General features: G+C 58.6%; 3 protein-coding genes across 3 annotated transcripts; all 3 read right to left on the minus strand.

Moving 5' to 3' along the window:
• Positions 1-265: 265 nt before the first annotated feature.
• LSCM1_01063 (uncharacterized protein) lies at positions 266-1,480 on the minus strand (the record flags this gene model as incomplete). The annotated part of the gene is made up of 1 exon (XM_067318689.1): positions 266-1,480. One exon carries the CDS (start codon positions 1,478-1,480, stop codon positions 266-268), a length of 1,215 nt encoding a protein of 404 aa, XP_067174794.1.
• A 4,283-nt stretch (positions 1,481-5,763) lies between these two features.
• On the minus strand, positions 5,764-9,228 carry LSCM1_01064 (uncharacterized protein; the record flags this gene model as incomplete). Its single annotated transcript, XM_067318690.1, has 1 exon — positions 5,764-9,228. One exon carries the CDS (start codon positions 9,226-9,228, stop codon positions 5,764-5,766), a length of 3,465 nt encoding a protein of 1,154 aa, XP_067174795.1.
• Positions 9,229-11,221: 1,993 nt separating this feature from the next.
• LSCM1_01065 (uncharacterized protein) lies at positions 11,222-13,693 on the minus strand (the record flags this gene model as incomplete). Its single annotated transcript, XM_067318691.1, has 1 exon — positions 11,222-13,693. One exon carries the CDS (start codon positions 13,691-13,693, stop codon positions 11,222-11,224), a length of 2,472 nt encoding a protein of 823 aa, XP_067174796.1.
• Positions 13,694-14,087: the final 394 nt, after the last annotated feature.

A 14,087-nucleotide genomic window follows, 5' to 3' on the forward strand; every position in this document is an offset into this window, starting at 1 on the left:
TTTCTGGGTGATGGTTCGCTGCTGCGCGGGATGTTTATGTGGGTGAGAGGGTAGTGTTACACGTGGCTCGGTATGCAATCGTCGCACTCCCTCTCCCTCCGACGATTCCAAAGCACACATGGGGAGAAGAAAGACAAACGAAGTGGCGAGAAGAGGCCTCGTCACGAGCTCGCACCACACGGTCACTCCATGGAGGAGCGCAACGCCGCCTTAGATAGTCAACAGTTTTAAAAACAGGAAGGAGCACCCCGCAGTCGACCAAGGCTCACGGCGCCTCACGCTCGCGTTTACGTTCAAGAAGAAGCTGCTTGATTCGCTCTCGCTCCTTCGTTGCCGGAACCACCTCGTCCATGATAAGCGGCTCCTTGCATCCAGGACAGATCACGCCCCCGTCATACTCGTCGTCCAGGCTCCGCGTCTCGTCCAAGGCTTCCTCAGCCATTTTTGTAAAGCAGGCGTGGCACATGAGTCGACCACAGCACGGCAACTTCATAGCCTCCCGGGCAATGCCGCTGTGCACGACGCAGCAGAAGCTGGCATCAGTGGTCTTTGCTATCGACGGCGACTCCTCAGCAGTGGCGCTCGCGGTGCGGTTTGCCTGCGATACCTCGGCACCCTTCTTGAGGGTCAGCGCCGTTGGGTGCACATCGTCGTCGTCGTGTGCGGTTTTGCCGGAGCCGTCGCCATCGATACCGGCAATGGAAATCGCTGTAAACGCTGAGGGGTCCACGCGGCGTTTTACGAGGCGGTGGTCGCGTGTAATGAACTTGGGGGCCGGGTCGTCCATGGTGCACTCGACCAGCATACTCTCAGGAATACCCACCGGAAACGAGAGCACCTTCATAGCCTTGCCACCTTTCGACGACGGGCAATGTTGGATGAGGTGGCCGCCTTTGCCGCAGTTGTGGCAGATGTATCCCTTTGGCGGAGGCCGGAAGTTTTCCTCCATATTTGCGCGAAACACGTCACCGCGACCACGACCAGCGCCAAGGAAAGGGTCGCCCATGCCACCACGCCCACCGCCGAAGCCCCCGCGACCGCCGCGACCGCCACGACGAAAACGAGTGCTCACCTCGTCGATGCCCGTGTCGAGGGCGGCCTCCGCCTGCAGCTGCGCCAGTCGCTCTTCCTCAGTCAGCGCGTGCCCATGACCAAAGCCGTCTGAGCTGCCAAATCCTGAGCAGCTCGCGACGCTGTCCATCGAGGACGGAGGCGGCGCAAATTTGGGGCGTGTGAGGAAGAGCGACTTGCCGCTGTGTGTCTGCCGCACGACATCGACGACAGCGTACGCTGGCAGATCCTCGTCTGGATGAAGTAGTGCTGTGCTGCCTGCTAGGAACACATTAATTTCCTCCGGCGGCGCGCGCAGCTTGGCGGCGATTGCTTGCTGCGCATCACGGCAGGACATGACACTGCCTTCCATATTGATGGTGCCAACATGGTTGCTAGACTTGAGTCGAAATGTGATGGAGGCGACCATTATGACGTTTATACAGCCCCTTCTGATGCTGAGGCAGCAGCGGAATGAGCAAGAGCGCAACGAGCTGGTGCGAAGTAAGAGCCAGCGGGAACAACAACAAAAAAGGAGCAACGTCGCTCTGGGACAGCGAGGGGGGAAGTGAAAATGGCGGAGGCGATGACGAACCGTGGAATAAGTGAAAGGGAGAGAGAGAGTAGACCGGGAGTTTGTGTCGGGTCTTGCCAACCGTGGAGAAGGCGTCAAGAACGCCCTCAGGAATACAGCAGAACCCAAAACAGCCACCCACAGCCAACGCGTTTGCAGTGCGCTTTGCGCAGGTAAACGGAGCACACCCTCCAGCGCGAGTACGCACTTGTGTGGATGCGGCGCGGTGTATGAACCTCACTATTCTTCGTTTCCTCTGGCGACCTGAGGTGCGTCTGGCAGGTCGCACTCCAGGGAAGGCCCAGGAGCGCGTGTGGAGAAGCAGATGAAGGAAGTGGAGGAGAAAAGAGGGGCAGCACGCGAGGAAGGAGTAAGGCAAACTGGCGAAACCCCGATGAAAGCAGCTGACTGCAGCAGGCCCATCCAAGAGCCTCGCACGGATACGCACATATCGCCCTTTTCGCCTGTTTGCGCAGCATCTTTGAGGCGTGTGCGCTTTCAGAGCCGTCCTCGCTCCCACTCTTCCACACGACGTAAAGGGTATGCATCGGAGCCTTGCAAGTGCCAAGAAAACATTTCCATGAGAGGGTATGCGCCGCGGTAGCAGTCCTCTTTGATTGCTGCCCGGTGTCACGGCACTGTGGTGGTGCGCGCGCAGCGAAGAGTGGTTTCCGCTGTGGTTGTGCCAAAGTCAGAGTCGAACAAGTGAGAAAACGCCTCACGAAAGGAGAAAAAGAGGGCGCGCGTGGAGAGGAGGCTGTGCGAGACAGCACGCGCACGCACATGCACTTGGCGAAAGAGTGTGCATCTCCCAGAGAAGGGCGAATCCATAGCCGTTGCAACTGAAGAATACGAGCAGGACATATGGTGAAAGAGTCTCTGCGGGCGTGCAAAGAACAGAAATAAACACGAGCGCTGGAAGAGAGTCACAGAGCGACCGAGACGCACCTTCCCACAAGCGAAGGAAGATGGCGTCGCACAGAGAGCGGCGCCGCAGCAGTGTTCCTGCAGCTGGCAGCTGCCAGCAACAACAAAAAAAGCGAGACGGAGTCGTCGAATGCACGCGCACGAGCACGCAGCTGAGGAGGCGCAGGGCATCTAAGAAAAGCGTCCCCATAGTCCTTGACGCTGAGGAATGATGACAAAAAAAAAAACGATCACGTCAAAGCGAATATCAACAAAAAAAAGGGAGCAAAAAATGAAACCAGAAAGGGCGCGATGGAGCCGAGGAGCACTGCGAGCGCTACTTCGTGCGCTCCAGTCTGCACCTATGCGCTGACCGCGAGAGAGAATAGGGGAGCTAGGTGGAAAACGGCCACTTTGGATTTGCATCATGTCCTGCGAGCTGCGTACGTGTACGTCTCCGCAGTCGCCATTTTTATTCCGATTGTTGTGATCTCGTGCTCGGCTACGACGCTTCGACGCGCATCGGGTGCGAAACTTTCCCCTTCAGCTAATGCCCTTCAGCCAGCTTCATTCTATCGAGAAGTAGAGCCACGTCCAGTTAAGACGCTGCGCAGCGCGGGCGTCTGTTCAGTCCCGGAAGGGCGAATGACCGGCAGACTACGAATCTTTCAGGGGCCGTGGTTAGACCCCTTGAGCCACCCTCGACTCAGCATTGCAGTAGGCAACCCCATTGACCGCGAGGACTCCTGCAGCCCGGCTTATGTTCCAAGAATTCGACAAGGCGACACTCCCTCAGAGGGAAGGTCGAGGGACTGCAGCAGCAGGACCTTGCCGGCGGGTCCCATGCATCTCGACGGCCGTCGTCAGGGTGGCCCGAGCTGCTGTAGCGTCAGCGGCCTTGTGCCATTGAGAGTGGGAAGCCTCCTCGCCGATCCGACCATGAAACGCGCACCACGAGGCTTTCCAAGGCTCATGAGCGGGGCGGCTCTTACCGTGGCGAGAGCAGTCGGCGACGAAATTCGGGGGGGGGGTAACTTCCTCCACGCGAGAAAGAAGCTTCCCAGATTCCCGCATGTTTTCAAGTGAACAAGTGACCTTTCTGAGGGGTCATAAGTGGATGCCTTCACTCCTTTGCCTCTGCAAGGTGGCCGGAGCTTGCTGCTAGTGAGCTGATCTTCTGGTGAACATAAAAGCAATCGTTTTACACGCCAATGTGGCATGCAATCGTGTTTTTTCGGACTGGCACACACACAATAAGGCAACATAGCCACTGCTGCGCCGCAAACAACACGAACACGAACACATCAACTGAGGAAGTATATGGACAGCTTTGAGAGCCAACATCGGTGGCGTCTGTGGGAATTACGAGGGTCTGTGTGCCTCTCAGCACGGGCTTCGAGATGCTTTTCCTGGCGAATCATCTGAGGAAGGCGATCCATTCAACGCGCAAGGCAAAGAGAACAGTTTTAGGTTTGATGGCAGATGCAGCAGGCGCCTCAGCAGCACGATGCGTATGGAATGAGCAGCAACCGTCCCAGAACACGGCCCTGCCTTTCGCCGCGACGTTGAAGAGATTCTACTAATAAAGTGGGGAAGGGGGGCGAGCAGGTGCCCAACCCCAATAGTGAGTCCCCTGGACTACCACAAGCCACTCTCACACCCCATTTCACCGAGCATCGCGCCCGCTCCCCATGATGTCAGTGTGTGAGGGGAGTGGCAGTGGGGGTGGGAGGGGGAGCGGACTTTTCAATGCCCTTGCAGGCACCGCACAAGAGTATCCCTTAGCTGAGCTTTTGCGCATGAATGAATCTTTTTCCTCTTGAAGTGTCGGCAGGGCCCCAACGAGGCCACCACGAAACCCCCATTCTGGCAGAGAGCGATCCATTAGTGGAGCCCCTATTTCTGTCATACGCATGCGCGGCCCGACCGCTGCATCTGCGTTTTTTCAACCGTATGCGATCCTTTGTAACCTCAAGGTGTCACTCCAGCATGAACAAATGAACGATCCTACACGCACCTAGCGACACGCCCGCCGAGCCTCCTCCACTAAACTTGGCTTGAGGTCCTCCAGGAAGCACCGTGTGCACCTTCTCCAAAACGAGCCAGCGGCACTGAGACATCTCTCGGCGCTACACCACCTCCCCCCCACTGGATACGGGCGGCGCCGGCGGCCGCAGGCGTCTCCTCGGTAGACCGCGCGCCGCCACCCTAGCAGGCCGCCAGCAGGCCTCGCGCCCCTCGAAGGCCCGCTGCGCCCGGCCCACACACCGTGCCCCGCACCCCTGAGTCGCCACGAGCCGGTGCAGCGCGCCATGCCGCATGCTGGCCCTCCACGTTGGAAAGCCCGGCGAACGCGATGACGCGACCCGGGAGGGGAGTTGGGAGCGCCCGCCGTGCTACCGGCAGCCGTGCCGCATCCGACCGCGCCATCGCATGCGCCAGGTGCCGCACATGTCGCGCGCATGCGCGGCGCGGCGAGCAGCCTGTCGCGGCAGGCCAAACGGACCCCTGCATACCACGCGGCCCCGCGCACCAAGGGCTCAGAGCCAGCCGTCCTGAAGGGGGATCGCGAGGTAGGGATGATGGAGCATAGCCCATCGACACCTGACGGGATGCTCTGTGTCTGTTGAGTCGCTGATGCTATAATACTGCAGTCTGCTGACACCGTGTTCAGGACTGACAGCATCCGCCGTACACCTCCTGTCCAAAGATGTTGGACGGCCCATGCCCCAGGTGCGCCGCAAACGATCATCGGTTGCGCACCTCCGCTTTTCCCGCGCCGGTTGGGGTAGCGGTAACCGCACTCGCCGCTCACGTGCCCGGCATCACGGAGGACACCAAGACGAACGCGTCGATAGAGAGTCACGCAAACATACAAAGAAAAGCGCGCACCCATATCTGCACAAAGCCTCTCCATGGGTAGCGAAAGAGGTGCATGTAAAGCGAATGTAGGGAGAGGAGAGCAGGAGGAGCGCCCTCTCCGAGATGCGCGCCAACACCTCCTTTTTTGGAGATACGTTGCGAGCAACGCGCCGACCATACCGACAGTAAACGAGCATACCGGGCGTCCCTTCCGGCGCATGGAGCGCGGACTACTCGAGAACTGCTTCACAGCGTTCTTCCTATGCAGACGAGATCGAGGAAGTGGCGGCCCACAACAGGTCGCCTTGCGGTGCACCGAGACTATCTCCTTCGTGCCGCTAGGGGCGCCCCGCCGGCCACTCCGCCATGGGCTACTGCTGAATTTCAAGGCACACAGTGGCTGTCTCCACGTCCACCTCATCCACAGAGTCATCGCCGTCGTCGACAGAAACCGTCACGGAGAGGTCGCAGAACTGCACTCGGTTCTGCCAAAAGGGCGCCGGTAGCGTGCCGCCCGCCTCAACGACTTTCTGAAGCTCAATCACCTTCATCAGAGAGGCGTTTGTATTTGGGTGACTCAGACGGCCGTTCCACAGCATACCTTTGCCGACGCCGAGGCCATCCACCTCGTACGCATAGTTTGCGCCATCAGGGAGGGTTCTGTTCAGAGTCGCCTCGAGCGCCGCTGCAAACTCCTTCACCGTGGTCGCTGGTGTGACAGGGATCCGAAGCATGTCGTACTTGGTGAACCCCTCGGGCACACGGATGACCTTCTTCTTATACGTGCAGTCCCGCTCCGGGATGTAGGTGGCCACAAGCTTCGTGCAGTTCTTTATGGGCAGATCGCGTTCAAAAAGCACGTAGTTGTTTGTGCCCACATCCACCATACCATTGCGCAGTACCGAGATGTCCTTCCGCTGCAAGACCTTGAAGAGCTCAATGAGACCCAGGCCAGTCACGGCGGAGGTTGTCGTCGCGATGGCAGGAATAATCTTACCGGCAACAAGCTTCACCTTCATCCGATCCTGCGTTGGTATTCCGTAGTTCTCCGCGCGGAGATTGCTGGCCGCGGCGACAAAGTCGATTTGAAAGTTGTCGTCGTCGTCCTTCTCGAACTCGAGCGGGAGCGCTTTGCTATTTTTACACTTGGTCGCCAGTGCGGTGACGTCCGTCAGTAGCTCTTGCAGCTCCGCCTCGGCCTCCTCATCCGAACCATGTTTGCCTTCCTTCGCATCGGCGGCCAAGTCATCGTCAAGGTTGTCAACGGAGCCAGCCACATACTCGGGCGTCGACAGCTTGCTGACCTCCGCTTCAATCCACTCGTCTGTGCGGTACTGTTGCATCCACCGGTTCTTGTCATCGTTGAAGCGCGCCTCGTGCTTGGGCGGGTGCACGCCAAACATGCACGCGTACAGATTAGCGGCCGCCACAAGGAAGTTCCTCGCGTTCGGCGCTTGCGTAAGATTGGCGGCCGTCACCTCGAGCGCCGACGGATACCTGCGGTGACCAGACCAGAAATCCTCGCCGTTCTTCTTCTTCGAACCGCGCGGAAAGGCCGCCTGAAGGTCGAGAATGCGGTCGCGAAACAATCTGAAGAGCTGCTCCCAGCCAAGCGTCACGCACTTCTCCATCGTCGGGCCATCAGCAAGGATCCTCAGTGTCCGCTTCAGGGACTTGAGCGGGGCCATGTTCTTGACCACTAGGCTACGTCGCTCCCCAGCGCTCGAGCCACTCGCCACCTCGTGGTGGATGCGCTTCGTGAAGGCAGCCGGGTCCTCGATGATCTGCTGAGCCGTTTGCATGGGCGACACGAACAGGTCGTCGAACTGCGCGCGGGCCCACTCTATGCAGTGGTCGTAGATGTACGGAAAGTTGCGCAACGTACACATGGGAACGCCACCCGTCTGATCTGCAGCACCGCCGTCGGCGTACGACGACGTTCTGCCTGGCACAATAATGTCGACATTGCCGCCGGTGCCCATCGTACCAGCCTCCACGAGCACCTTGCCAAAGCGGACACACTGCTGGTCGACGTAGAGTCGGGCCTCTATGTTGTCCAGCGCATTCACGACGACGTTCAGAGACAGCCAGAAAGTGTCAGGGTAAAGATGCTCGGTGGTCGAGCCGATGAAGTCTTGCCGAGCGTCCACCTTGGCATCCGCGTTCATCTGTCGCATGCGGGCTGCCGCAGCCGCCGACTTGGACTGTCCGACATTCTCCTCACGAAAGAGGAACTGCCTGCTGAGGTTTGACACCTCGATGCGGTCGTTGTCAGTCACGACGAGGGAGCCGGTGGTACCGCAGGTGATGCCACAAAGCGCGAAGTTCTTGATGTTTTCGCAGCCGAGAGCGCCGCACCCGATCATGAAGAGGCGAAGGTTGCCAAGCTGTTCTTGGAAACCTTTGCCGAAAATGGAAATGATGTGATCGTAGCGCGAGTTCACCGGGTGAAAGTCGTCGCTGCTGTAGTCGGCCGATTCGGGCTGCACGGCTGCACAGGATAAGTGAAACCACTGGTGGATGGGCGAGTATTTGCCGGTGATCTTCACGATCTCCTGCGCTACGACAGCACCGAAGAAGGAGGCGAGGGGCTGCAGCTCCGCGCGGGCGAGGAGCGCTTCTGTGAAAACAGCCTCCTCATCCACGCCTTCGAGCAACATCGGCGCCGGCGGTGGCGGCGGTGGCGGCCTGTTTGGGAACTCCGAATTCCCGGAATCGTCGGCGGTGCGCTGCTCCGGTGGCACCGGCATCGCCTTGTTCTCTTCCAGGACCTTCTTGGCCAGCTCCACCACCTCAGTAGCCTGCAAGGCGTTGTGCAGCTCAGGCAGCTGCCCCGCGTGCCCCTCAGCGTACAGCAGCAGCGCATGCAGGGTGAGATGGCTGAGTGACTCCTCGGAGTTGTCCATCATGGGGCTCACTGAAACGAAGGTGCCAGGGGCCGGTAGAGCGTCGCGTAAGGGTCTGAAGCGGATCATCTTTGTCTCCTTCAGCTCGTGCAGAAACCCTCCCGTCAGGTACGCACTGTACCCCATCGTCTCGAACGCCGGATACACACGTACCGTGTCACGTGGGTCGGAAGGGCAGACAACGCCGTCAAACACCTGACCGTTCACCGAAGTGCCGTCCGCTTTCACGAGCCCATGTACCTCGCTCAGCTTTATCTGTGTATAGTCACGTAGGGCGCCCGGCGTCTGCCCCTCTGGTGTCTCATAGCGGATTCGGGTGAACATCTCGCCCGTCTTATCACGCAGCGTCACCACTTCTGTGACGAGCTTCTGTAATATAGGTCGGCCGTCGGCGTCTTTAACGATGAAGGAAGGCCCATGGTCAGCAAACACAGAGCCCATCGTGCCCATTTGAAGCGCCAGCAGAAACGAGATGGTCGGCGTGTGTGTGTGGCAGAATTCGTTCCACTGATTCAGCGTATGGAGGCTGAGATCCGGCGCAGCTGCGGTGAAAATGAGGGCAACGTTTCCAGCAACGGCCTCCTCTGTCAGTTCACCCAGCACCTGCACACTCGTGTTCGGGTTCAGGTCAGCAATATAGGTGGCGGACAGCTCCGCCATGGTCTTTCCTGAAGCCATGGACTGCGGGGTGACGGCAAAGTTCACGCCCATGTCCTGAGCTGTCGGTTTTCGGGGATCATGGAGACGGATAGTGTGGACACCAGCAAGTGCCAGGTTCTTTGCGATCTCGATCCCGACGCCGCCACAGCCCACAATGACCACCTTAAAGGAGATCAGCTTTGTCATCGTCTCGAGGCCATAGGTTCCGATGGTGCGGCTTTGCTTATCCAGATACCTCTGGTCCATTGAAACTTCCTTCTCCACCTCCATCTTCGATGCGTCGCTTCGCGGATGCTCTTGGTGCTGTGTGGGCGCGTGAGAGACAGGGAGTGTGCAGCGAATGCGTCTTGCTGAAACGCAAATGACACAGAAAAAGAGGAGGCGAGAGGGTGAATACAACGACCAGCGCCACCGCGCAGAAACGCCGAAACCAAAACGTGTGCTGTGGAGAAACGCTTTTTTTTTCTCTCGCTCTCGCTCACGCTGCTGTCGACGCACCACGGGTAGACGGCCAGCACCACGTGAAGAGCCACCACGAAGAGAAGGCCCCGGCAGAAGCGTAGGAAATGAGCTGAAAAGGGGGGAGAGAGAGCAAACAGAAAGAGAATGCGGCCGGTGCAACGCAAGACACGCAGAGCAGCGAGTAACCTCCTGGTTCGGTCCAGCGCGCCGGAGAACAAACAGCTGAGGTTTACCCGCGGCAGCCTCCTTTCCGTTGTCTGTTCCTGTGTGCGTGTGTGTGTGTCAAGCAGAAATCGTCAACGTATGAAGAGACACGTAGAGGAAAGAGAACTCTGTCGCGTCAGTGTGCAGGTTCCGTTGCTGAGACGCCGAGTACACCACATATACGCCAAAAAGATCACAGGGTTCGCAGCGGGAGCTCCGTTTTATTCTTCTGAGCGATGCAACGTATGCTGGCCAATACGAAACACCGAGGGTAGAAAGGGCACGCCAACTCTGTGTATATATAAGCAAAGTCGGAATAGGAGAGAGAGGCGCACAAATGAGAGTAATGTGATGCGAAAGTGATGGGGTGGCGGGGGCCAAGGGGGGAGGGAGTCACTGTCGTTCGTCGGCGCTTCTCGCGAGACCCCTGAGAAGGAAGGGTAGAGATCGGTAAGAATCAGCGAGAGAAACTAAAGAGGAAGGGAAAGCGCATCTCGGCACACAGAAGAGGAGGTCCCGCGCGCACAGGGCGAAATCAAAAGATGTGAGGAAGGGACGGAGAGGGTGAGAGAGAGGTGTGTTGGGAGCAAATAGTAGAGTGGCGCGGACCGATGTTCGTCTATGGGGATGCCTGTCACCAAACTATGTGTGCGTGTGTGTATGTGTGTGTGTGCGTGTTGCGTGCTTGAGTCCAGTTGCGATTCTGCATCGACACGAGCCAGACGAGTTCGAAGTGAAGTTGCACCTCGAGCAACGCTAACGCGACAATAACACGACTTGTTTCATATCCTTTTCTCTTCCGGAAGCGTATACCCCTACGTGGGTCGCCATGGAGAAGGGAAGGGGGGGCGGCCGCGCAGGTAAAACCACCTGTGACCAATGGAGCTGCGTTGCCTTCTCGATGAGAAAAAGAGAACGCAAGTGCGGCGCATGCATCTGCTGGCCTACCTACCCTTTTGCGGTGTAGACGGTGCGCGATAGCGCACGCCCCATCACTTCTGTGCGCTCGAAGACCTGAGCGCTCCTCGAATGATCCGCGTTTCGTTGACCTCTTTCGCTCCATGGCGCTGGACAGACAGACCCTCCCCGCAGATGTGAGAGAAAGAGATGTATATAAATGCAGAAAAATAGATGTTGCTAAGATGTAGCGGAGGCCTGCCGGCTAGAGCGCTATGGAGCATCTTTCTACGAATCATCACTGACACCGCGAAAGCGCGCTCGCCAGCCGCAACGGAGCCCGCAACTTCGCCTGTGGTACGGCACTTTCGAAACGAGAAAAAACACCGTTGGACTTGGACTCCTTTGCGCTTCTACCCACCCACCCACCCCACTCGCACGCACGCACACACGCAAGCTCTCTCCTGAAGTTGCACCCCTGCGCTGAAAAAGGACTCGCTGCAACGGCGCGTCATCGGCGCTCGCCCCGTCTGCCTCTGCAACAAGACGCTGTCCGTAGGACTCGGCAGTACACACTGTGTCTCGAGAAGAAACAGTTGATGCTGGCCAAATCCCGGCAACGTATGAGTGCAACCCGCCAGTCACCAGCGCGAATCGGTGGTTGTGGCTGCCTCTTCACATTTCTCACCCACGCAGACCCCTACTTGGTGGCCGACGTTGGTGACCCGAGAGGGAGCTGTTTTCGGAAGTATCGCTTACACGAGGCCACCGGCTTCGTCGAGTCTAGGTTCGGAAAGTAGAAGATATTCTGCGCCATTGCTTTTCCACTGTCTTTGAACTGATACCAGACGCGCTCAATCCCCTCCTGCACTTTGGTCTCCACGTACAACTCGCTCCCGCCAGACAAGACGCAAGCGCGTGACTTCACCCAGCCACGCGAAACGCTCTCCCACGTCCACTCCGTCCCGTCGAGAGGGAGAATGAAATGGCGTCGTTCGAGCATGGTCACTTCGTCGATCACGAGCTTGGTGTTCTCGTGGTTCACGTGGACGACCCAGGTCGGTACCGTTTTGCTGTTCACGCTACGAAACAAGACATTCACGCCCTGCTCCAACAAGACCGCATTCATGCTGCCCTCCGTCTCCTCCGGGCTCATGACCCAGGTGCCGGTCATGAGCGCCTTAATCTGTGCCACCTCCAACGCGGAAGACGGGTGCAAAAGTAAACTGAGCGCCGGGAGCGAGAAGGCGCACTGGTCCGGCACGTGGGAGGTGAACAGGTACGACACCGGCACCGCGATGTCCAAGGCCTGTGCCCGCTTTTGAATCCAGGCACCACACTTGGCATGAGTCACATCGCACAGCTCCTGCATCATGAACGCGCGAAGCGTCAGAGTCCGGTAGTTGACCGCGCTAGCACCGTAGAAGGTCATCCATCGGTTGTAGCACCACTGCAGCGCTTTCTTCACGTGCTCCACCTCGTGAGGGTGATGAAAGATGTAGCCGTAGGTCCCGAAGAGCGCCGCCAACACAACCTGTTGAGCGGGGGTCAACGCGAACTGCTGGATTTTGAGGGCCATCTTGATCTCAGCTACGGCGACCAGACCAGGACCGTCGGCAATCGCCTCCCATGACCCCATGGCGGCCACCTCCGCCCGCTTCATGGCGGTAGAGCCGATACCATGCAGCATGCCAAAGAGACCCGTTTCTACGTGCAGATGACCGCGGCCGTGACTCGTTACAAAGCCGTCCCCTTTCACCTCCTTGCTATATCCGTCAGCCTTGATCAGCCTGCCTGTCACCGTCACCGTGCCCTCCCACACGCTGGGCTGCGCAAGAAATGTAAGCATCTCTTGGTTCGCCAGCGTCGCCACGAGCCGTAGCTCGACGCGGCCGCCGTCGTCGATAGGGCATGCGATGCGCCACCTCGTTGGGTAGACCATCCCCGTTTCACTGCTCATATACGATTCGTCCGTCTCGTCGCTCATGCTGACGCCGTCGTTGTGCTGGAAGGCCTCCTGGCCCCTCGCCGAGAATACGGTGGCGGAGCAACTCCTCACGACACTTGTCTCCCCAGTCATGACGCGCGTAACGCTGAAGCAGTGCGCCTCCTCGTCCTGCAAGCGAATGAGGCAGCGGTCCTGCACAGTGTCCCCCGTCTCCTCGGCAATGCGGCGACGGCGGAGGTCCCGCACGAAGCGCGCCTCTTCCACGGTGCGCGGCACCACCCCACCGAAGCTGTGCTCCATCCATACACTGCCACGGCTAACATCTAAGTCGCGCGCCAGCTCGAGATCGTCTGAGGCGCGCGTTACCCGCAGTGAGCCACCAAGCAGTCGAGTGTGGTGAAGGCAGTACGCGAACTCATCGTCCTCCCAGTTGCCCGTGGAGACGACGCCGCGCATGCCACCGAGCGCCGGCGGAGCCCTACGCGGCATGAACGTCAGATCCACAACGGCGCGCACCTCTTTCGACAAGTCCCTTTCCTCCTGCTCGTTGCTGACGCCTTCAAGATGGAGGACGTACTTAGGGACGCGCAATTTCTGCGCCCCACTCACGACGGTCGCGGTCGACTTGAGGGTGTTTCGGCCGAACTGAACGTCGAGCTCTGTCAGCCGTGTGGAAGCAGCCTCGTCCAGGAGCTGGTCTGGCAGCACCAAGCGCTCGCTGTTCAGCTGCTCTAACATCGCCTGGAGCACCGCGGGCTCGTGTCGTATCGTCTTTTTGGCAATTAGCATCGAAAAGAGCGCCGGCGCCCGATCGTCCGCCGCACAGAAACGGTAGTACTTTTTCTTTTCGTGGTCCACGATGGACCAGTTCACTACGCACGCGTGTGTCAGAAGAGAGCCCTCTTTGGGAGGGTCAACATCGCTGACAACAGCCACGGAGTGGAAGGAGGTGCAGAGAGAAAAACGATTATGTGCGCCGAAGCGACTGCGGACCGTCCAGCGCTCCTTTTGGCAATGCTCGTGTGCACGGTCGTGATCGAACAGCATCGACCACAAAGTGCTTGCCGGTACCGACGGCCCCTTCGCATCGACATCGTTGATGCCCAGTTGCGGCCACGAATTGCGCAGTCGCTTCCTCATCGACTGCTCCTCTATGGACTCCCCCTCTAAGCGCTGCCGCTGCGCGGGTGGCTCAGCGACAGTGTCTACAGCTGAAGAGTGCATCAGACCTTTGCTTTTGTGCCAATACGTCGTCTAGGCCAGTAGCGCCTACCTACTCGCCCTAGCTCGAGTGACGCCGTTCCTACTCACGCGGATGAACGTCTGATGGCGTCTCTACCCCCGAATACCATATCCATGAAAAAGATGAAGACGTCTCTGGGTCAGTCTGTGAAAATGTGTGTGGCGGTCACAAAAGGCCCACGGGCGCCGCTTTTCTCGTTACCCCAGCACGCTAGGCTCGTTTTTTTATTTTGTCTCGCTGTGTGTGCGTGTGTTAGCTTGTTTCTCTTCTGAGACAACAGTTAGAGAGAGAGCGATGATATTTACCTATCTGGCGAGATCGCCGAACGGAAGGAATCGCGTGAGCCCGCAAGCGGCCTGTCGTGGATGGCAGAGA

This window comes from Leishmania martiniquensis, chromosome 35, assembly GCF_017916325.1.
Source record: "Leishmania martiniquensis isolate LSCM1 chromosome 35, whole genome shotgun sequence".
Lineage (NCBI taxonomy): Eukaryota > Euglenozoa > Kinetoplastea > Trypanosomatida > Trypanosomatidae > Leishmania > Leishmania martiniquensis.